At 31.2% G+C, this 25,533-nt stretch overlaps 2 protein-coding genes across 8 annotated transcripts in view; one reads left to right on the top strand and one right to left on the bottom strand.

Annotated features, from left to right (window-relative positions):
- Window positions 1–25,533, bottom strand: part of Oamb (Octopamine receptor in mushroom bodies) — a 208,733-nt gene that overhangs the window by 43,361 nt on the left and 139,839 nt on the right. For 4 of the 5 annotated variants that reach the window (XM_071183016.2, XM_016072652.4, XM_087168451.1 and 1 more), the window contains one exon: window positions 17,405–17,493. The exons of the other annotated variant lie outside the window; for it this stretch is intronic. The gene's annotated coding sequence lies outside the window, so the exon portion shown is untranslated. The remainder of the gene's footprint in view (window positions 1–17,404; window positions 17,494–25,533) is intronic. 5 annotated transcript variants of the gene reach the window in all.
- Window positions 1–25,533, top strand: part of LOC107455177 (uncharacterized) — a 96,572-nt gene that overhangs the window by 62,291 nt on the left and 8,748 nt on the right. For 2 of the 3 annotated variants that reach the window (XM_087168455.1, XM_087168454.1), the window contains one exon: window positions 20,896–21,164. In XM_087168455.1, the coding sequence (XP_087024581.1) occupies window positions 20,896–21,164 (269 nt within the window). Of the gene's footprint in view, window positions 1–13,397; window positions 13,628–20,895; window positions 21,165–25,533 lie in introns of those variants that run through there. The other variant, XM_087168453.1, reaches the window with a different exon arrangement.

Raw genomic sequence — 25,533 nt, 5'->3', positions numbered from 1 at the left:
GGTGATAGAGCGTTCGCTTTCTAATGAGGTGAACCGGGTTCGAATCTAAGTCATGGCTGGTCAATGCGAACCCCGCAACCGGCTAATAACGACCACATTGCTGACGCTAAAACATCCTCAGTGGTAGACGGATCATGGGTTAGAGTCCCTTTGACGTCACGATAAACGTGGGAGGTTTTCGTAGTTCTCCTCTCCATGTAACGCAAATGCGGATTAGTTCCATCAAAAAGTCCCCCCAAAGGGCAAATTTTCTCCCCATACTTGTGTTCTGGAGTGAGTTCAAAATTAAAAGGGTACGGAGTTGAACATTAGTAGTTGTAAACCCGATATTGGGTTGGCTGTTCAACGACGGTTGTAAAATAGTTATCGCAAATTAATTGGCGAATTTGAAGTCAAGACTTAGAACAATTAAGAGTGACTCTCAATACGTGAAAATCTGACCATTAGAGCAAAAGTTATTCAGAATGATCGTTTTTTCACGGTATTTCAATCTGCAACACACATAATTAAAAAAAAAAAAAAAATAAATTCAATCGGAAATGTTTATTTAATTTACGTTTAGAGCATACTTTTTAAAATCGAATATTTTGCCAACGATCTTATATTCTAAATTTAGAAAAAAAAATTGAGAATGTTCAAGATGAAGGAAATTTTTTTTTTCATAACTTCTGTGATCTTAAAACAAAAATATGTGAAAGTTCCGAAATTATTCAAGCAACTATTCCATGAAACCAATTATTCTCAATTAAAATGGTTTCACAACAAATAGAAAACATCACTTAAACATTCAAGATAATGCATAATTAGATTAAACAAATTATGTTCATCAAAATTAAAAAAAAAGTTGTATTTATTTTTTAAGAATAATCAGTTTCGTATTTAAAAACTAGAATACGAACGGAAATTACTACATTCTTGTTGAGATCTCCTTAATTATGCATGTTTTACTGATATATGGTAACCGTTTTCTTTTCGATGCCATTTCTTTGTAAGAAATATTTTAGAGAATGTTGGAATTCTATTCGTAAGATTTTATACGAGTTTTTGCGTTTCTATACATTAGTTTAATTATTTTTAAGCTTGACAAATTAAATTTTTTCCGGCAAGAAAAAAATCACTATTCACAAATTATACGCAAATTTTCATTAATCGCAAGTTTTGTTCTTCTTATGTACAATATACTCTCGATATCTCTAAGTTAAAGGGACGCTAAAAATTTTTCGAGATAGCGAGTTTTCGAGATAACAAGTTCAGAACTAAATATGTTCTAAAAAGCAATATATATATATATATATATATATATATATATATATATATATATATATATATATATATATATATATATATATATATATATATATATATATATATATATATATATATATATATATATATATATATATATATATATATATATATATACCATTTTTAACTATAATGATATAAGCAAAAATTTAGGGAGTATTAATATATCCGATTATGAATGTCACTGTGAGGAGGATAAATATTTTGATTTTGTTGATAAACATCATAAACATATTATCACTGGTAATTTAAATATTATAGAAAATTGGAACTTAGGAATTTAGTGATAAAAGGCACAAAATTTAGACCCATTTACCATATATCAATCAATAAGATTCTAAAATACTTTCTTAATGATCTCAATAGTTTTTGTTTAAAGATATCAAATAGATTCTCTTTACCTTTAGGTATGCTAACAGAATGGAAATGGGAAGTTTATTATTACTTTAAAAACTTTATTTTCAATAATAAGGATAATTTAAATAAGAATAACAATTCAACAAATTTTTCTAATATTGTTCAATCAATTAAGCAACTTCAAAAAACACATGTGGGTCGAATACTTATTTAACTAAACCTGGCACCATTTTCTCTAACTACTTAAATAAGATTATTAACTATATTACTAAAGAAGGTTTCTCTTGGATAATCACTAATAATCAACCGATTTTAGATTTCATTAAACATAATAAAATTAATTCTATTGCGACTTTTGATTTCCAGGATCTTTTCAATAGCATTCCCCTTTCTAAACTAAAAGATGTCCTTTTGAATTATTACCATGATTTTAAAAATATCCTTTGTTGCGATTTTGATTATTGGGAAATTCTGATTAATTTTTGTCTTTTTAGTAATTATCTTTACAATGGAAGGGATATCTTTCTTCAAATTAATGGAATACCACAGGGATCTAATTATTCATCTCTCTTAGCTAACTTATTTTTGCATTATTATGAAAACAATTTTACTCTGAGTATTAAATTTGTTTTTAGATATATTGATGACTTAATTATCTTTAATTTCCAAGATTTTACTGTTTTATTGAGTGATATATACCCTGAGGAATTAATCTTACTTCGTAATCATGATGATAATATTAATTTCAATTTTTTGGATTTGGGTATTATGAAAGTTGAAAATATCTGCTTTGTTGATTTATACGATAAAAGAAATGATTTTAATTTTAATATTAATAAACTAGTTACTTGGAATTCTAATGTTTCTAGGAGCATCTATTTAAATACCACTTTTAATGAAATGAACAGAATTAAAAGAATATGTAGTAATATTTATTTATCCAAAATACAAATCGATAAACTCTTTCAAAATCTGATAAAAAACAATGGATACCCAACTAATGTAATAAAATTTTATATAAAATCATTGAATTAATCGTATATTTTGGTGGATATATTTTCTAAACATTTTTTTGTTAATTTTTATGATTTTCCCATGTGCAAATCCATTTCAGGCCAAAATTCATTGCCAAAATTATTTACTAAATAATTTCTTTGTTAATTTATGTAATTTTTCCATGTGCAAATCCATTTCGGGCAAATCCGTGGCTATAATTATGTACTAAAATTTTTTCTTTGTTAATCTTTCCATGTGCAAATCCATTTCGGGCAAATCCGTGGTTATAATTATTTACTAAAAATTCCTTTGCTAAATAATTTCCCTTGTTAATCTATACAGTTTTTCCATGTGCAAATCCATTTCGGGCAAATCCGTGGATAAATTGTTTGCTAAAAATTTCTTTATTAATTTATACAATTCCATGTGCATATCCATTTCGGGCAAATCCGTGGTTAAAATTATCTGCTAAAATTTTTTCTTTGTTAATTTTTCCATGTGCAAATCCATTTCGGGCAAATCCGTGTTGAAAATTATCTATTAAAATTTTTTCTTTGATAATTTAAATAATTTTTCTATGTACTAATCCATATCGTGCAAATCCGCGGCTAAAATTATTTGCAAAGCAGGCAATTTATGTTTCTCTTTTCTATTTTATATTTTTTCTTAAATAAACATCTATCTTCTAAAACTATTTATGATCAATTTTTAAAATTATCCAGTATAATATTACCTTGTGCACATCCATTTCGGGCCCATCCTTGGTAACTAACAAATCAAAACTCAGAATAACAAATCACTTCAGCAGTGCAGTAAGAACGACACTTTAGAACCCTTTTGTTACACTCAATTTGCGCTTTTGTTTTCATCTTTTGTTTTCATATTTTGTAATCTGGCAATCTTTCTGCGAAAACATTTCTAAATCATTCTTGAAAAATAACTGTCCATGTAAGTTGTTATGATTTTGCTACTCGCTTTATAGTCCCCCCTTTTTAATGTTTTTTATTTTTATTTTATTATTTCTTTTTATTTTATTTTATTATCTGTTTTTACATGTTATATTTACTTTTTATGATCTATTTTTATGTAGTTATTTTATAAAAAAATTTTTTTGAGTGCTCCTCACACTATTGTATTAATATATTTTGCTTTGGCTTTATTGATACAATATCAGAAAGCACTCTGTTTTGCGGATATAATCGTGTGGGCTGAAGAAAAGATTATATCTTTTTTTTTCCGGCTTTTTTTCCGGTTTTTTAATTAACATTTCACTTTTTTTTTTTTTTTTTTTTTTTTTAAATAAAATATTGCTTGTTGTTTTTTTTACTTATTATTTCCCACCCCCTTTGTTTCATATGTCTATAATTTTTCTTTGTTTTATTCTTCATTTTGAACTTATATATATATATATATATATATATATATATATATATATATATATATATATATATATATATATATATATATATATATATATATATATATTTTAAAAAATCTTACTCTAAAAAGTACAGTCATGCAGGGGGTAGTGTAATCTATAAATTTTCACAAGTTTAACAAGTGAATTAAAAATAAAAACATTAAATAAGTTGGTCAAATAGATTTCCCAGAAAAAAATAGCTTGTGCATTTTAATTATTAGGACCAATAAACTATTGTAGGCAATGACTCTGCAACCGTGGTGACTTAATATTTATAAATTCAATTATTAGGTCAAAACTCATTTAGGATGTAAAATGCCTTCTTTTAAATAATAATAATAAAAATTAAAGTGAAAAATTAAGTTTTCAATCACTTATACGTAAATTCTTTTTGGTTCAAGTAAGTTGAATTTGAAAATTTCCAATTACTTTTTATATTAAATTGAAAAAAAACACCCTTTTTTATTAGAACTATAAAATTTTGATTCTGAAGATTAATTTATTCAATATCTGTTGTAAAACAAAAATAAATTGTCCAATACAGCACGTTTTGTGTTTCCATCATTTAGTTTTAAAATTAATTTTTTTATTCCTGTCTGTTTTAACTCTTATTTGTTTGTTTGATGCTTAAGAAATTAAATGCAACTAAATAGATGGATTCAAAACATTCAATAAAAGTGAAACTTCGCCAAATTCCATAAATGTTTACAAAACACTTTGTATCGAAGAAAAATTCATGGAATATTTTAGGTACAAAGAAAGTAGTCACTGTTTCTTTTATCCAAATAGATAAAAAAAAAAAATTCAACTTTCATCAAGGAAAAAAAAGTTTTTTTTTCCCTATGGAGGAAGAAAAAAATATCTAAAACTCCCTTATGGGAACTGAATAAAAAAAATACCTGAATAAGTAAGGAATTAGTTCGTTACAGAAATTGTTTTTGTCAATCAATGTGAATACATATGTAGTTAACAAATACAAACTTTTAAAAATACTGAAAAGATATTTTCATATAGAGCAACGCAAAAGATGTATTGACTTTAACTATTAATAATGATCAAATATTTATCTTTCATAAGGCAGTGAGAATTTAAAAAACAGAGGTGTGAGAAAGTAGAAAAATCACAGTAGTCGAGAGAGGAAAAAAATGAAGAACAGAACAAGAAGGCTTACAGTGGAACAAATCAGGGTAAAATGCATTTCCACGCGCTATGGTTAGAAACTAATGCAGTCAACATCTTTTTTCCTCTCGGTAACTGTCTTTTTTTTTTTTTTTTCTTTTTTTATGTTTTGTCTTATTTCTCACCTTTATTTTTGCATTTTTCGTTGGCAACTTTACATTTTCTATTTCAAATCACTTTTGTTTCTTCTTATTCATGTCTTGAAAATGGGCACCTACTTTTACTTGCTTAGAACATGAACACTGTTAATTTCATTCTGTATATTTTTGAAGGGAGTGGAGTTTTTAATCAAGTAATGCATTTATGCAGTTTAAAAAAATAAATCAAGACAGAATCAAATTTTGATGACTTTTTTTTCTTCAACTTTTAAATACAGCAAGTTATGGATAATTTAAAAAGTAAGTTATAAACACCGTGTAATATAAGTGCTAATTTTTTTAAAAAAAATTTTTGTATTTGCAATATTATAAAGTGAAGATTAAAATATGCATAATACAATGCATCAAGTTTATCATAATCATTGTGAAATTCTTTAAACACTTTTTTTACAGGCTTCTACAGTGTTCCGCCTTCAGCCTAGTTCAAAATCGTCTTAACGTTATCTCTTCTGATTTACAAACTAATTTTATTCTAAGAATTAGTGTATGTATGCTTTTTAAACTATAATAATTTCTTACTTTTATAATCATAATTTTTTAATTTTATAATAATTGTTTTTTATATTGTATCGCAATAATAACTTTACTATCTCTATGTGTATCTTATCAAACTGTCATTATACATTTTAGTGCAAAAAATGGTGGCGACTACTTTATATCAAGTAGTGTAAAAGAGCATGCTTAATGTAGTGGAAGATCAATTTGGTATAATGGAGCTGACAACATTTTTGGTTTTAAGACGCACAAAATTATTTTACACAGTAGATGCGATATCCTAAGCACGCCAACATTGGTTTCTTCGGAAACGAAAGTATTTAACGTATGGTGTGAATGCGCGTGAGCATAACGTAAACCTTTTCCATTATATAAGTATTAGATTTTTAACTCCCTTTAAATTGCATATGAAAGTTCTACTAGCTGTTAATTTGAAAAAAATGATTTTTCACACAATTCTTTTGAATTGTTCAACATTCGGGGCCATAGTACACCACAGTTTTTACAGTGCATGAAATGACTAAATTGTATAAGTGATAAAATAGACTACACAGATATGCATACAAATTTCATAAAATATAAAAATAAAACGTCTTTTTATTGGAAATTTTTTAATGCGAAAAATAGAATGGCTTTATACTTTATTTTCAAAAATGAAATATTTTTAACATTCCCATTTTTCTATTGATTAACAATTTATGCTACGAGTTTTATAAATCTTTTGATAAGTAACTATCAAGTCTTATTTTTTTAATCAAAATTAATCTGATGCTTTTCAATAATTACCCTTTTTTATCAAAAATTAAATAATTCAATCCATGTAAAATTATTCACCTTTTTACTGTCCCCTACAAGAAAAACCTGTTTTTTTAGTTTAATTTATTGACAATGTAAGATCAATTTAAATATTTCTAATTTTGAAATCCGAGAAAATTTAATAGGTTTGATTTTATGCATTTCTTAATATATTAAAAAGAAGTCTGCTTTCTCACCTAATATACGAGCTAAATATGCTTTTTATATTTATATACAAAGTACTTTTTTCAACAACAATCCACTTTATTGAATTGAATTGAATTTATTGCTTTTTGTTTAAACATTTACTGAATAAAAGATAATTCACTCCGTAATTAAATCATAGGTAACCTCTAAAAAGATACCTTGTTTTATTTAATATCTTACTTGTTGACAACAATGTATTTTAATTCAAATTTTTACATTTTAGAAATCCGGGAGAGAATTGTGTGCATATTATATTTTTCTTTGTGAGATAAAATAATCCCGAAGACAGATTGTCCATGATTCTGTACTCTCTTATTAAAGAGCCCGAAAATCGCGTGAGAGCCCGAATGCTTTTACAAAACAAACAATACACTTCAGAATTCTGATTAGTTTGAAAAATGGTTTTTGAAATATCATCTTTCAAGGAAAACGAACAAAAATAAATACTTAACCACTTTTAAGAATAAGGACTTCGGTTAAAAGAAAAAGCTCTGGGGATTAAATTATCCATTAGAAAAGATCTCGCGGTTTATATATCAAACAATTACATGAAGTCTTCTAAAATATTCCCAATTAATGTTTTTTTTTTGTTGACAATTACAACCAGTAGTTGTGTTTTTTTCTCTCCATAATAGTGGTTAACTGAAGGTAAGTTTATGCGTGGCCATTTATTGAAAATGTCCAATTTTAATTTTCACGAAAATAAAACAGTCTTTAAAGTTATTCTTTAAATAATCTTAACTATTTTGTTGTCATTTAAGATTCTATAAAAGATATATTAATGTTATTAATTGAGTGTACAAATCAGTAATTCAACAGAATATCTATATAATATGTAGATTAAATAGAATGATCCGTTAAATTTCAATTTTTTTTTAATTTCTCACATTATCTCGGTAATGTGCAGGTTGCGAAAAATAACCCGCACCTTACCTGCGTTATAGTAAAAATAATCTGGGACGTTTCTGCATGCTTAAATTATCATAATACAATCAACTAATTTTCGCAATCTAAAAGATCACGTGACTACAATCAACAAATAAGTTGAAAGAATAATTTAAGTAGAAAAAAATCAAGTCTTTAAAAGTGAGCCGTGATGGCTGAGGGGATGGAACGTACTTCTTCCAATGAGGTCAATCGGGTTCACATCCCAGTGATGGTTGGTCGATATGATTTCCGCATCTGGCTTTCACTGACCACGGAGATGACGTAAAATATTCTCAGTGGTAGACGGATCATGGGTTAGAGTCCTCTTGCCGTCAGGCTAACCGTGGGAGGTTTTCGTGGTTATCCTCACCGTGTCACGCAACGCAAATGCGGGTTAGTTCCAGTAAAAAGTTCTCCACGAAGGCAAATTTCCCCCAATACTTGATCCAGGAGTTTCCCTGTCTTCTGGATAGGGTTCAAAATGACAAGGATACGACTCTGATCATTAGTAGTCGTATACCCAAAAAGTTAGGTCAGCTGTTCAACGACGGTTATGAAGTAAAAGTGGTTAAAAATATTATCATTATTGAGGAAAGTAACATAATTTCATTTAATTATTTTTCCAGATCTAAAAACTCAGGTCAATAAATACGGTCAAACAAATTAGTTGACATACTGAGAGAAACAAAATTTTTAACTTTAACGAGACGTTACCTAGTTAAATTTCGGAAATCCTTTGATTCCTTAGTAAAACTGCATATTAGTTAAGTAATGTGCATAATATCGGCTTTTGAGCTTATAGCGGTACAATTATTACTGAGGTGGACAATGAAGTAAATCACACTAACCGGTTGATTTTCTTTTCAATATTCCTTACGGATCACCCCCTACAAATTTGTCTCCCAGGAACATATTCGATGGAAAGTTGGTTAAGCATACTCTTACTTATTTAAAATTTTTAGAATACTTCGAACCATTATATCAAATCATTTTTCTGAATTTTCAATGAGCATGAGTTCAAGAGTAGAACCTATATATATACATCATCATCATCAATGGTTCGACAGCTCAGGGTGGGCATTGGCCTTCTCAGGAAGTTTTTTCCAAACTAACCTTTTTCCTACTAGTGTTTTCCAGTTTTTAGTTTTTAAGACCAACAGGTCTTTCTCTAGGCCATCTATCCATGTCAAATTCGGCCTGCCTCTTCTTCGTGTGCCAACTGGTCTGGCATTAAAAACTCTTTTTGTGGTACGGTCTCTGTCCATTATGATAACGTGGCATGCCCGTTTTATTCTTTGTCGTTTAATAAAGTTAATAATATCAGGTTCATTACATGTGTGATAAAGCTCTTTGCCCTTCTAAGTCTCACACCATTTTTTTTGAACTTCTCTAAAAATACTTCTCTAGACCTTTCTCTCAAAGGTACCCAACATAGCCTCATTCGTACAAGAAAGGGTCCAGGTTTCACAAGCGTATGTTAAAATTGATCTTAAAAGAGATTTATATAATAGAACCTTCGAACTTTTGTTTTTCTATGAATTACATTAGATTTTATGTATTTTCGAATTCCATTAAAACATTTATTGGCCATATAGTAATTCTTCTTTGTATTTCCATTGTAATATTGTTCTTGTTGTTGATTACAGAAGTAAACGAACCCAAGTAAACGAAATTGTCACCAACCTCAAATTTATATACTTCAATTTGTTTTGTGTGTATTCATACAGATTTAAAAGAGAGACAGCGACAATTGGATGCCTGCAAGTGACGTCATCGTAGATAAATCATGGCATTTGTCAATTCAGAAATCAATCAGGTTCAACACACACGCACGACTGCACTTACAGGTATCTGATTAAATATGATTTAAATCACATGGTTAGGCATAATCACTTCACTTCACCTGGAGTTGCATGCACCAAATTGTGGTGCGAATGTAATTTAATTCATGAACATCAATGATTTTAACGCATTGATATATTTTGAATGCTTGGGAATTTTTTTTTACGCTCATAATTTGAATTAAATCATTCTGTAAGCTGTCAAATCAAGTTCTTGTAATGTAAAATATAGAAAGTATAGACAATATATATATTGTTATATTATTCATTCCGAAGAAATTATTCATTCATCTACTATTCATTGATTTTGCATTATTTTTTTCAAAAATTCACACTCTGAATTTTATTAGTTGTAAAGGTTGGATGTAATACTTCAAAAGAAATGTTTTACATTAATGATATTAACTGCTTAGAGTTGAAAAAGTGAAGATTTGTTTTTAAATTGGTCGCCTTAAAATATGCAGCTACTGGCCCACTGACCGGTAACAAAGTTTCTTAATGTTTCCTTATGTTACATCAATTCTACAAGTGTCAGTTCAACACCCTGATATAAATGATATTGGACTGCATTCTGACATTTTTCAATTCCTACTATTAGTTCACTACTCCCTCTATATCTTGTTCAAATTTTCAATCATTAATAAAATACTCTTTATCCACTCAAGTTCAAATATATTTTTGTTTGAACTTGTAGTTAATGACACTTGATGTTAAGACAGTTTTTTTCAAATATTAATTCATTCATTAAATAAGGATTAGCGAAAAACGAAATGGAATTTTTTAATAGGTTTAAGCGTTCGTCATTGTTTTAAATTTTACTATAAGCGATTCAGTTTTTCACATATTATAAAAATAACGTCAGTGATAATTTCTAACTTATAGCTCTATTTGAACTCTTGTTGAGCACGTTTAAATATTTAATTATTTTATATTCTCTGTGTCGGATAAGTTCAATAAAGAACATGACGTGGTAGCACGTGTGCTCCACGTCACCACATTTATACTTTTATAGTCGTCTGATACCACGTGCCTTTATTTTTCAATTCCTACTATTAGTTCACACTCTCCCTATATATCTTGTTCAAATTTTCAATCGTTAATAAAATACATTTTATTCATCCACTCAAGTTCAAATACATTTTAGACTTTATTCAATTCCTACTATTAGTTCACACTCTCCCTATATATCTTGTTCAAATTTTCAATCGTTAATAAAATACATTTTATTCATCCACTCAAGTTCAAATACATTTTAGACTTTATTCAATTCCTACTATTAGTTCACACTCTCCCTATATATCTTGTTCAAATTTTCAATCGTTAATAAAATACATTTTATTCATCCACTCAAGTTCAAATACATTTTAGACTTTATTCAATTCCTACTATTAGTTCACACTCTCCCTATATATCTTGTTCAAATTTTCAATCGTTAATAAAATACATTTTATTCATCCACTCAAGTTCAAATACATTTTAGACTTTATTCAATTCCTACTATTAGTTCACACTCTCCCTATATATCTTGTTCAAATTTTCAATCGTTAATAAAATACATTTTATTCATCCACTCAAGTTCAAATACATTTTAGACTTTATTCAATTCCTACTATTAGTTCACACTCTCCCTATATATCTTGTTCAAATTTTCAATCGTTAATAAAATACATTTTATTCATCCACTCAAGTTCAAATACATTTTAGACTTTATTCAATTCCTACTATTAGTTCACACTCTCCCTATATATCTTGTTCAAATTTTCAATCGTTAATAAAATACATTTTATTCATCCACTCAAGTTCAAATACATTTTAGACTTTATTCAATTCCTACTATTAGTTCACACTCTCCCTATATATCTTGTTCAAATTTTCAATCGTTAATAAAATACATTTTATTCATCCACTCAAGTTCAAATACATTTTAGACTTTATTCAATTCCTACTATTAGTTCACACTCTCCCTATATATCTTGTTCAAATTTTCAATCGTTAATAAAATACATTTTATTCATCCACTCAAGTTCAAATACATTTTAGACTTTATTCAATTCCTACTATTAGTTCACACTCTCCCTATATATCTTGTTCAAATTTTCAATCGTTAATAAAATACATTTTATTCATCCACTCAAGTTCAAATACATTTTAGACTTTATTCAATTCCTACTATTAGTTCACACTCTCCCTATATATCTTGTTCAAATTTTCAATCGTTAATAAAATACATTTTATTCATCCACTCAAGTTCAAATACATTTTAGACTTTATTCAATTCCTACTATTAGTTCACACTCTCCCTATATATCTTGTTCAAATTTTCAATCGTTAATAAAATACATTTTATTCATCCACTCAAGTTCAAATACATTTTAGACTTTATTCAATTCCTACTATTAGTTCACACTCTCCCTATATATCTTGTTCAAATTTTCAATCGTTAATAAAATACTTTTTATTCATCCACTCAAGTTCAAATACATTTTAGACTTTATTCAATTCCTACTATTAGTTCACACTCTCCCTATATATCTTGTTCAAATTTTCAATCGTTAATAAAATACATTTTATTCATCCACTCAAGTTCAAATACATTTTAGACTTTATTCAATTCCTACTATTAGTTCACACTCTCCCTATATATCTTGTTCAAATTTTCAATCGTTAATAAAATACTTTTTATTCATCCACTCAAGTTCAAATACATTTTAGACTTTATTCAATTCCTACTATTAGTTCACACTCTCCCTATATATCTTGTTCAAATTTTCAATCGTTAATAAAATACTTTTTATTCATCCACTCAAGTTCAAATACATTTTAGACTTTATTCAATTCCTACTATTAGTTCACACTCTCCCTATATATCTTGTTCAAATTTTCAATCGTTAATAAAATACTTTTTATTCATCCACTCAAGTTCAAATACATTTTAGACTTTATTCAATTCCTACTATTAGTTCACACTCTCCCTATATATCTTGTTCAAATTTTCAATCGTTAATAAAATACTTTTTATTCATCCACTCAAGTTCAAATACATTTTAGACTTTATTCAATTCCTACTATTAGTTCACACTCTCCCTATATATCTTGTTCAAATTTTCAATCGTTAATAAAATACATTTTATTCATCCACTCAAGTTCAAATACATTTTAGACTTTATTCAATTCCTACTATTAGTTCACACTCTCCCTATATATCTTGTTCAAATTTTCAATCGTTAATAAAATACATTTTATTCATCCACTCAAGTTCAAATACATTTTAGACTTTATTCAATTCCTACTATTAGTTCACACTCTCCCTATATATCTTGTTCAAATTTTCAATCGTTAATAAAATACATTTTATTCATCCACTCAAGTTCAAATACATTTTAGACTTTATTCAATTCCTACTATTAGTTCACACTCTCCCTATATATCTTGTTCAAATTTTCAATCGTTAATAAAATACATTTTATTCATCCACTCAAGTTCAAATACATTTTTTAAAACTTGTAGTGGATGACACTTGATGTTAATACAGTTTTTTCAGATATTAATTAATTCATTGAATATAATTAAATAGTTTTATATGGAAGAAAAAAAATTGTAATTATTTAATAAAAAGTAACTAAAATAAAATTTTTCTTTGTTGACCTAAGTAGGAATTGACTTTGAATTTTTTTTTATATATATTACTTGTTTTAAATTTCTTCAAACAACTAGAATGCGATGGGAACTATTGCTGAGAATTTTCTTCTGTCTTCAAATGGTGACGAAAGCTGATGCTCTTTTCAAATCATTAAAATTTTGGAAAAAAAGTGAGCCTGGTGTATGGGGTGAGTGGTCAGATTGGGGTGAAAACTGCAGTGTCACGTGCGGCATCGGCGTCAGGAGACGAACTCGCGTCTGCAGCTATGAAGGCAGCAAGCGGTCTAAACGATGCAAGGGAAATGCAGGTACCGATGTTTTGAAGATCTTATTTTTTATTTTAAAAAAATCCTTTAGAACGTTATTTCGAGCCCAGATAATGCAATCTCTTTCAAAGATCAACAATCTCTAAACTTACCAATAACGTGAGAATATGAATCTCTAGCAAAATAATAACTTATGGCAAATTTATACGTCAGCATCTTGAACAACAATCAAGTCATTAATCAAATGCTTAAGCTCGATGTAACCGGATTTTCTTAATTTTTTAACCGGAGTTGACCCATTTTTGAGAATATCAATGTTAAACTTCGTTGTTGCGTTATTTTAAAACCAACCCAGAAGCTAAACAATCAAACGTTGAGGCTAACTAGCCCTTTTGGAGGACGTTTTGAGGGAACTAACCGGAATTTGTAGTACAGCAAGGAGAGGTTAATCCGATGGATAAGGGATTCGAACATATGATCCGTCTATCACTGAAGAAATTTTACGTCTGAACTGTGTCAAATCAACACTTAGAAGAACGAAGGCCTCAGCACGGATCCATTTAGTAGTCCGACGTAACGAACATAAATTGCGTAGTGAATGATAAATCAGAAAGATGTCCTTATGTTCGGACTACTTAGCTCTGCTGGGGCCCTATTACCAACTCATCGAAATTTATTCCGCTCGGAAACGATTCCGATCGGAAACTAGCTTTCATCGGATTGCCAATTTCGAAAAACCATCTTTGCCGTAACATGAGCATATCGGAATCCGGAATCGAAATCTCCATTCCACACGATTCCGGTGAAATTGAAGTTTGTAGGCGGGGCTAACTTTGACCAATTAGGAAATTACTATAATTCTAATTTATTAATCTGGCAACGATATGTTTGTATTCTCTGCTTCTATGCGAGTTAAAATCGCATTAACTTAGAACTGAAAGCTTAAAAATTCATACATTTTCAACAATTTTGTGTTCTAAAAGCCAAGTTTGTGTTTATTTGAGGTATAGAGAGTAGTGTAGAGTGAAATTACAACGTAGTATTTTCAAATGGCTTCACGTACAAAAATTAATATTCGCCACCAAACAATGATTGTGGAATACCTAGAAAACAATCCAGATTAAAATAAAGGAAGCCTTACCGGCATATCTGGCTTAATTACCACTATAAATATTAAATACCAAATCACTACTATATAAGACATGTTAACTTGCATCCACTAAAGTACCATAAGATAGTTGAAGGATAACACAGTCTCTAGTAAAATCTCCACACATGCATATTTCAAACAATATAGGAAATTCTAATTGCTAACTTTGGTATTTCCTTTTTTTAGCTAAGATTCTATTGTTTTTCGTACATATTTTTTTTTATGTAGCTTTTGTTATTAATTTCCACAATCCGATATTATTCATTTCCACTACTGAATTTCGCCTATGAGTAACACCATTTAAAAAAAACTAATTTCCAACCTAAATTAATTTCTTAATTTTGTTGTCGGGATATTGAATACCCAAAATCTTTTAAGCCGATAGATCTTTCTCTTAATAGTGTTTCGATCACTCTCTTCAGCAATAGCTGGCTGTATGACGGAAAAAAGCGCCATTTTGTTCACTGAAATAAACAAACTCTTATCGGAATCTAGATTTCGCTTACTCTTAAACCTGCCGGAATGGGATTCGTAATAATTTCGCATCGGAATTTAGTTCCGAGCGGAATCAAGAGCTCGTAATACGACTTAACTGACATTCACGGATTTATGACGTCGCGAGAGTTTCATTTCGATCGGAATCAGATTCCGTGAAGCTGGTAATAGGGCCCCAGTGGATGAATACGAAAATACGAAAGATGTCATTACCTTTGGACTACTAAAGGATCAAATTTCTTATTTATGGTAAACCATGCGGAGCCCTTTTCCTTTGTAGGAGGTATTTTATAACCGTCGTTGAACAGCCGACCCAATTTTTTGGGGTCTACGACTACTAATGTTTAACTCCGTAGCCTTGTCATTTTGAACCCAATCCAGAAGACAAGGGAATACCTGGAACAAATATTGGGAGAAATTCGCTTTCGCAGAGGATTTTTTAAGGGATCTAACCATCATTTGCGTTACTTGGAGAGGAAAACCACGAAGACCTCCCAAGGTTAACCTGTCGGTGAGGGAACTTTTACCCATGATCGTGTACCACTGAGGATATTTTCCCATCAGCAGTGTGGTCGGTGCAAGCCGGGTACAGAATTTGTAGCGACCAGCCATTGCTGCGATTCGAACCCGGTTCACCTCATTGGAAGGTGAACGTTTTATCCCCTCAGTCACCACGGATCTGTAGGAAGTATTTTATAACCGTCGTTGAACAGCCCACCCAATTTTTTGTTTTTACAACTACTAATGTTCAACTTCATAGCCTTGTAATTTTGAACCCAATCCACAAGACAAGGGAACTCCTGGATCAGGTATTGAGAGAAATTTGCCTTCAATGAAGACGTTTTGATGAAACTAACCCGCATTTTCGTTACATGGAGAGGAAAACCCCGAAAACCTCTCATGGTTAACCTGACGATATGGAGACTAACTCCTGATCCGCCTACCACTGAGGATATTTTTACGTCAAGCAAAAATGCACTGTGATGGGCGCAAGCAAGATGCGGAATTCGTACCGACCAACCATCGCTGGGATTCGAACCCTGGAATCTCTTGGAGGTATTGGTCCAATTCGAACCAGGAACAGAATTAGTATCGATTCAAACCAGGGTTACCTTTTCGGAAGGCGAGAGTTCTATCTCTTGCACACCGCAGTTCACAGATATCGATTGATACGTTCGAAACAATCTGTATTACCGTCAAGTAATTGAAATTCAATGAATTTTCACTGAATTAAGGAACGATAAACTTCATGCGCGAGTTTAAACATCCCCTGTAAGTAACATGCCTTAATATTGAGTTCCTTATCCATGCAGCGGAATTCGTCAAGGAATTGAAAAAAGAGGACACTCTTGTGTATAATTGTATATTCACGAAGAAATGAATAATATTTTGCAAAAAGGTCTTTCTTTTTTCTTTTTCTTCAACGTGATACTTTTTATATTTATCTGTAGAGTTTAAATTCATAATTTACAAAACATGCACACAAAAGTTATTCCATCTGTCAGAAAAATATTCTATAAAAAATGCATGAGAATGCATTGTAAATGTGACAAGTAAATGTAAGTAAATATAACATAAATACGTCTTTCTAAGATAATATTTGGAATCTTTCGGACTTTCGATTGGAAATTTTATGCAATTCTTTTTTATATGACAGGCAACTAGAATATGCGAATTAGAAAAATTCTATGAATGCAGTAATAGGCGGTTAGTGAAAAAAATGTTTCGAGATAGTTCTGTTTAAATGCGCATATTTTGCAAACTGTTTCTTGAATTCTTTCCCAAATTTTAACACCCATTTTCTAGCTTAGCTATTTTCGATGTATATAAAATTCTTTTGAAAATTATTTAAGCTATAAGCGAAAGATTTTATAAATGGTTCTGTTTTTAAACATGCATCTTTTAATTATACATTTTCGTCAATATGTGTGTTACATTAATAACAAAAAAAAAAATAAAAAATACTGCACTACAAAGAATTAAATAAAAAAAAAAAGCAAAATTATTTGTAATAGGTAAACGTTGCCTCGAGATTTTCTATAATAATGTGAAACCCGAAATACGTTTTCTTCATTATCAATTTTCTGTTTGTTTCTAAAATAAAAAGATTCATGTTACAGCTTTTCTTTTTGAAACCAGCGTAAAACTATATTAAATTTTAAACCATTATTTACCTTATCTAGCTTTCTTGTGCAGTTTCTTTCTCTTCAATTAAGTTGAGGAGCTTTCATAGAATAACCCAATTCTTGTGTTCGATTCAAAGCTGAAATACAAATGAGCAAACATTGTATTTTAGGAAATGCGGATAAATTGACTAATACGTTTTGTTGAAAACAAAATAGGCTTCTCAAGTTTATTCGATTTTCCCATTCCCCCACACGTCGGTTACAGTAAATTTTACTTGTTTTTTTTACGCCAGTATTTTACTACACTGGTGGACAAAATTAAGAGATGGACAGCATTTTCGCACATTTCTATGACGCTATATTCTTCTATGGCGCACATTTCTATGACGCTATTTCTGGACGGTTATTGATATGGAGGGAACTTGGAACCCGATACCATCCCAGCCACATTATCGGAAGGGACCATTACGCTGGTGGAGGACTCATGGTTTGGGCACGGATCATGCAAGATACCCGCACGCCGCTCCATGTGTTTGACAATGGTTCCGGGAAAGCCCAGAGGTACAAGCAGGAGGTCCTAGAGCCCTATGTGCGTCTTTTCAGGGGCGCTGTTGGCCATGAGTTCATCTTTATGGACGACAATGCGCGACCACATAGGGCTCTCATGGTTGATGAGTATATTCTACGAATGGATCGACCAGCCAAATCCCCTGACCTGAATCCTATTGAACATGCTTGGGATGCTCTTGGGAGAGCTATTGCGATTCGCCAACCTCCCCCCAGAACCATTCTGGAGTTAAAAATTGCTCTGGTGGAAGAATGGGAGGGTCTTCCACAAGTCCTCCTTAACTCCCTTATTAACAGCATGCATACTCGTTGTGCATGCTGTCTGTCAGGGGTGACCATACACCATACTAGAGGCAATACACACTGTACAAGCCTCACTTTTATTGTCATCTTTTATTCTTAAGTTCAGACTATATTGGATTTATAGGTCTTGCCAGTGAATGGCACTTTCATTTTTGTTTCGCATACTTTATTATCATGGAATAAGCTATATCCATACCAAATTTCATTTATTTATATTCTGTATTTTTTGAGATATTAGGGAAAATGTCTTCCATCTCCTAATTTTGTCCACCAGTGTATATATAAAAATCTAATGATGGTGTCGCAGTTTTCCATTGTTGTCGGTGCATTTTCATTGACCAGAAAATCACATGGTAGGATCTAGTTTTCCCACATTAATTTTATATTGGTTTGGTTCTCATCAGCATAAACTTGATTTAAGTCATAAAGTTATCGTTTAAATATAACTTTTTTTGTTTCCCTAATTTAAAGGTTAAAATTACCTGTACTGTTATATTTACGTTTTTGATTTTGTTAGTTTTCTAAATTAAGAGTTTAAGAGGATTGTTTTTATTATTATTATTATGGTTAGAATAACGTAATTCTACGTTACATCAGACATCGATTTAAATACATTTTTCTTATGACCTTATTAACCACTTTACAATTATTATTTTTGATGCAAATTACATTCATATACTATTTAATAATATCATACTTAATTAATTATTTCATACTAATATCATACTTAATAGTTAAATGATTTTGTTAACATATTAATAATATCATGGTTAATAGTATCATAAAGAAAATATTTGGATGGGGGAAGGGGCTGCACAAGTGTTATTTTTAGTACATATATTTTTAGTTGAATAATTTCAACTGTTTTATTCCAAGAAGCAGAAATTATTGTGAAGCAATCATCGGGGTTTGTGAGCCTCAGCGAACAGGGGGCTTATCCCCCTAGTATATTACTACAAGTTTAATACTTAATAATTCTCGAAATAGTTATTGAATGTTTATTGCTCTTTAGTTCATTGTCCTCCCTGCACCTTTTGTTTGCATTTATCCGTTATTTAAAGCTTTTAAGCTTTTGCACATCCAAACAATGTGTAACGTAAAGCTGAACCCCCCAAACAGCCCTTACGATGTTTACTAAAAAACTATTAAAGATAAAATATTGGGTCAATATTATGAAAAAGAACATTCGAAACCTCGTTAGCAATGTGATGTATTACAGGCGATGAATCTATAAGCACTCTTTGTTTTCTATATTGCATCAATCAAAAAGTGCTACTAATTTAACACCACGCATGATGAATTACACAGATCGGTTACTTTTACTCAATGAATAAATCTATTGTGTATAAATGTTTCAAGTAAAACAATGTCCCATTTCGAGTAATGAATGCCTTTCAATTAAGCAGACAAAAGTAAATAAATATGATATCTTAGGGGCTGTAAAGAAAATGCTAATAATTTAATAAAAATACACCGTAACTGTTTGGCTGCTCAGCTAAACGTTAAATGTGTTTTGTTTTACCTTAAATTTGCTTTATACGTTAAATTTGTTTTGCCTTACCTTACCTCTCGCCTTGTTAACCTTAGAAATTTGAAATTTTAGAGGTGCGTAGATAAGACTATAAGACGTGATAAGACTTTTCTTCAACGTGATAAGACAATACTTGATCCAGGTGTTCCCTTGTCTTCTGGATTGGGTCAAAATTACAAGACTACAGAATTGAGCATTAGTTGTCGTAAACCCAAAAAATAGGTTGCCTGTTCAATGACGGTTACCAAATAAAATAAAATATTGCTCGACAATGAAAACATGTTGTTTAATTTTGATTAAATTTGAACTGACCGAGGAAAAACACAAATCTTTGCTTGAATCGACAAATTTCCTTACTATCTCAGGGTTTTCACTACAGCGCGAGAACGCGAGAATCTCGCATATTTTTTTCTTTTCTCGCATTAAAAAATGATTACCGCGAGAAATTCGCGCATTCTATAAACCAATTTCAAAATTCGCGAATTTCACGCATTTTGAAAAAAATTTCTCATTGCGCCAATTAGAATGAAATCCGTTTCACTTTTCTTCCTGGATCTTTCATTATTTTCAACATCTGCCCCATTATCTAGCTTCCCTGCAGTATTGTTCAGAATCTTTAAGAACTACAGAACACCATCCCTCCGAACCTCTTTCAGAACGCATTTCTCTGCAACCACGTGTTTACTGTAGGTAAGGTTTCTTCATGTAAGACGTTCAAATTTTTTGCGCATTAATGCAAGATGGACAAATACCTTGTAAAGGCAATATCTTCTACTCCGAAACGGACAAATGAAAATGAAACAAATGTGGGTAGAAACGATCAAAACGAAACAAATACGCATTTGAGTTACCTAATTAGAATAGCTGATGAAAAAGTAGATATAGAACATTTTCCATATGATGATGCAGCAAAAATATTCAATGCTTTAAAAATTAGAAGATATTAAAAATGTATTATAATTAAAGAAATGATTTTTTTCATGTCTCTTTACGTTTTTTTTTTAAATTTTTAGAAATCTCACTTAACTTTTTGATATCTCACCCTGTTTTTGAGAAAGGGTGAGAAATTCTCACCCATTTTTTCTCTGCCATGAAAACACTGATCTTGAAAAAAATTGATTTAATTATGGTTTTGCAGGTGACCTTAAGAATTGTGACACTGAACTAACGTGCCCTGTTCATGGAGGGTGGAGTAAGTGGGAGTCAAGAGAAGATTGTTCAGCTTCGTGTGGGGGAGGAGTGGGCATAAGGAAAAGGAGCTGCTCCAATCCGGAACCGGCGTTTGGAGGTATAAAATGTAACGGATCCGCCGAAGAATACGGTGCTTGTAACCAACACAAATGCCCGGATCAAGTATATACCCTTTCTCCCACCACTTATCAACTTTTAATGTCTTCATTGAAAGAAGTAGGTTGATCGTAATAATAATCTTGATCTATGTCGTCATTTTCTTGAATGATGCCATAACAATCATGAAGCAGGCCATAATAATCGTTAAGTATGTCATAATAATAATCATGAAATATGTCATAATATAAGTCTTGATTCATGTCATAATAATAATCTTGAATTATGTCGTAATAATAATAATCTTAAATTATGTCATAATAATAATAATCTTAAACTATGTCATAATAATAATAATCTTAAATTATGCCATAATAATAATCGGTCCTGAAAAAATAAACAATTATAATCACTTTGATAAGGTTTACGGCACTCTAAGTGAGCACCCAAAATATTGGTCGACGGTGGCCATAGGATGTTTTTAATACAGAGAGAAATAAAAATCGCACATTCTGCTAAGCATGTGCGCCATTCCTTTTAACATTTCGACAGTCACATCACGTGTTATAGGGGGTAATCGCCCCATGTTGTTTAACGTGCACCTTTGATATAATTCTATAGAGTGCCAATTCTGGTAATTATATCAGTATAGACAAAATTGATTATTCAAACACAAAACATGTTCCTTCTAAAGAAGTTAAATCTAGTTAATTATGTTTCGAATAACCGAACATAATAACCTTAGGGTTCTAATAATTCAAACACAAAGCATATTCCTTCTAATGAAGTTAAATCTAGTTTATTATGATTCGAATAACCAAACATAATAACCAAAAGGGTTCGAATAATTCTAACACAAAACATGTTCTTTCCAATGAAGTTAAATCTAGTTAATTATGGTTCGAATAATCTAGAATTCAAATCTCTAATTAAAAGGTAGAATTTAAGTAGTAATCCTATTTACTTTCACAACTGAAGTCCATAATAGCGGTAATATTTTTGTTCCTTTACATTGTTATACAACCTCAACAAGTTTACTGAGTAATGTTTCATCGCTGGTGAATACGAATGCTGATTCCGGGGCCTCCACTGATCACAGTGCTGACGTAAAATACTCACAGCTGTAGATAGATCACGTGGAGTCCCTTTGCCATCGGGCTAGCCAGAGGATATTTTCGCGGTTTTCCTCTCCGTGTAGCACAAATGCGGGTTAGTACCACCAAAAAGTCTTCTGAGGAGACTAATTTTGCTTCAATGCTTGATCCAAGAGCTCCCTTGTCTTCTGCGTTGAATTCAAAACGACAAAGCTACGGAGATGAATATTGATAGTCGTAAACCCAAAAATGGGTCGGTTGTTGAATAGCGTATTTAAAGTAAAATAAGTCTGCGATCTGAACATCGTAGTTGTTATTTTAAGAAAAGAGATAATTTTTAATTTATAAACAACGCGTTGCGAAAACAAGAGGTAGCAATCTAACAAACTTAACGAGAAACGCAAATCTAGAGAGAGGAATTTTTCTAGTTGCCAATATAAACTCCTTAAGTTATTTATCGTGGTGTAAGAGAGCTGGAAGTTAAAAATGATCGATTACAGAGGCTTGGCGTCTTCATGATTTAGGGAGACAAACATAAGCCTCCTGCAGCTGATACTGATGGTGATCCATTGTTCAATATTCATTAGAAGGTTATAAATTAATTTGAATCGACGATGAACTTACTATTCAATGTTAAAGGAAGCCAAATGATGGGTTAAGAATATTTTGCCAGGAAACGAATTTATGGAAAATAATTTCCCGCCAGTGGTTTAAAGAGATAATATTTCTTTTATTAATGAAGAGGGATCGAATTATTTCACTACTCTCATAAAATTTGGTTTAACATTTATCGATACTTTGAATACGGCGCAAATTTGCTGAAACTTTCATAAAGTGTTAAAATGAACTGTACATTTGTGCAAACATAATCAAGTGTAATAAGTACGGTACTTTAAGAGTATAACCAATTTAAGGGCGGGCGTAAAAACCTATTACTACAATGATTATACAAGTTATTTTGGTAAATTTTGTACGCATCCCTAGCACACAATGGTACTCCGCCCATCACTAGGCACAGAGCCGTGGTGGCTCAGGAAATAGAGGGCTCGAGGTGAACCGTGTTCGAATTCCGGCGATGGCTGTTTCATCCGAATTCTGCACCCGGCTCGCACAGACCACAGTGCTGATGTAAAAGATCCTCAGTGGTAGACTGTACTTTGTTTACGTCGCACTAGAGCTGCATAATGGGCTATTGGTGACGGTCTGGGAAACATCCCTGATGATGATCCGAAGAAATGCCATTGCAATTTTGATCCTCTGAGGAAGGGATGGCTCCCATGATTCGGTAGCGCGACGACTGAGAGCGAAGTCGAGCATTTTATGGTAGAACATTTTAATGAGGACCCATACCATCCACCCTTGGTCCCTACGCAAGCTGATCAAAGTTGTCACCCACCCGCTAACTGATCGTAGGCAGTGATGCTTGACTTCGTTTTTCTACTGTGAACCAGGTCTTTATGATCAGTCTACTGTTGGACCAGTAGTAGATGGATCATGGGTTAGAATCTTCTTGCCGTCAGGCTAACCATGGGTGGTTTTCCTCTCCATGCAACGCACATGTGTGCTAGTTCCATCAAAAAGTCTTCTATGAAGATAAATTTCTCCCAATACGTGATACAGGGGTTCTCTTGTCTTCTGGATTGGGTTCAAAAGTACAAGGTTACGGAGTGGATTATTGGTAGTCGTAAACTGAAAATTTGATCGGCAGTTCAACGACGGTCGTGAGATAAGATCACGAGGTACAATGGATAAAACATTATTAGCTTCTATAAAAGTTTGGTAACTTTCTTACACTCCTCGAAACGGAGTAGCACCATGCTATGTTGGCGAAAACTTGAACGATACTATGGTTCAACACGCTGAAACGTGTACAAAATCTGTAGAAAAAATATGTTTTAAATTGCCGATCTAGAAGCCAGATACGCGGTTATCAATGCTCAACATAGTTATTTTAGGGACTAAATTTCGGAACAAACTCACTTTAATGGAGGATTTCCTAAGTGAAACTAACCATTTGCTGGAGATCAAAACTTTCTCTCGGTAAGTCCAAAGAAAAGGAAACTTCGCCACGTGCTTTTTCTGGGTTGTAAAATAACGATTGTACTTACTTTCCATTATACAGACTTATAGTTTTCGTCTCGGCCGATAAGTTCAACGTATTGCTTGTTGATAAAAATGAAGTTTCAATATATATATATAAAAATCTAATGATGGTGTCCCATTTTTCCTTTCTTGACGGTGCATTTTTACTGTCCGGAAAATCACATGGTAGGATCCAGTTTTCCCACATTCATTTCGGTTTGGTGGTGATAGCATAAAATTGATATAAGTCATAAGGGTATTTTTTTTCTATAAATATTTTTCTATTCCTTATTTAAAGGTATTTAACTGTACTGCTATTATTCAGGGTTCGCCAAGTGGGTCCACTTTGAAAAACCCCGCCCGGGTTTTATTGGGGGGGGGGGCACCTTGAAAAAACCCACTTGGAACGCTAAGTGGGTTTTTAAAAAAAAAATGTTTTCATTAAAACTTATTGATGCACTTTTAATTTTATATAATTTGTTGCGCAGCATACATTTGCCAAATAGAGTTGCATGCTTTATATGATTAAGTTTTTAATATTTGTAAAGTAAAAGAAATTCAAATCTATAATTTTATACTACTATCAAAATTCGAATTTTATCGAATTTTATACTATATTTTTTTCAAAAAGTAATATTTTAATGAAATGAAATCAGATAGAAATTTAAATAATATTGCCCGTGAAGATCCATTTTTCAAATGTAGCAATTAGAAGACTGGCTTTCTAAGCATCATCCAGAATTTCTGCCAGGTATTATGGCATTCAAAATTTCCAATCCTGAATACTTTCCAAAATCAATGATGCATGATACTGATAATCAACTGTTTTTATCACAAAAATGGTGGAAAATTATGGCAAAAAAGGGGGAAAAAATTCCAAGCTTCCACAAAATTTCTGCCAATTCTTTTTTTCTTTGCACTCAGCACCAGCATCCACTACCTCCATTGAAAGACACTTTTCACCTTTCGGTTTGGTGTTGAGTAAACTACGAAATAGATTAGGCTACAAATAGATAATGCTACAAAGCTCGTAAAAGTGTTTCGCCATCTAAGGGAGAAATGTGGACACATTGAATCTGGCGTATGATAATAACAAAAAAAAGTAGACTTTTTTTAAGTTAACTCTTAACACCTGCTGACAATTTTTAACTATTTGGAGAAAGCTTATCATCATTAAAAAGTTACCTTTTTAAGTATTATTTTTAAGATTTCATTTGAATATAATTTATTCTGTTTCTTTTAATCATATGTTTAAAAAAATTGATAAGAATCAAAATTTTTTTTTACTAAGTAATACATTACGAAATTTAAAT

Source organism: Parasteatoda tepidariorum, chromosome 7 (genome assembly GCF_982258835.1).
Source record: "Parasteatoda tepidariorum strain Cologne lab strain chromosome 7, Ptep-v5.0, whole genome shotgun sequence".
NCBI lineage: Eukaryota > Metazoa > Arthropoda > Arachnida > Araneae > Theridiidae > Parasteatoda > Parasteatoda tepidariorum.
The sequence above is the reverse complement of the archived record's forward strand: the minus strand, read 5'-3'. Positions and strand labels throughout refer to the sequence as shown.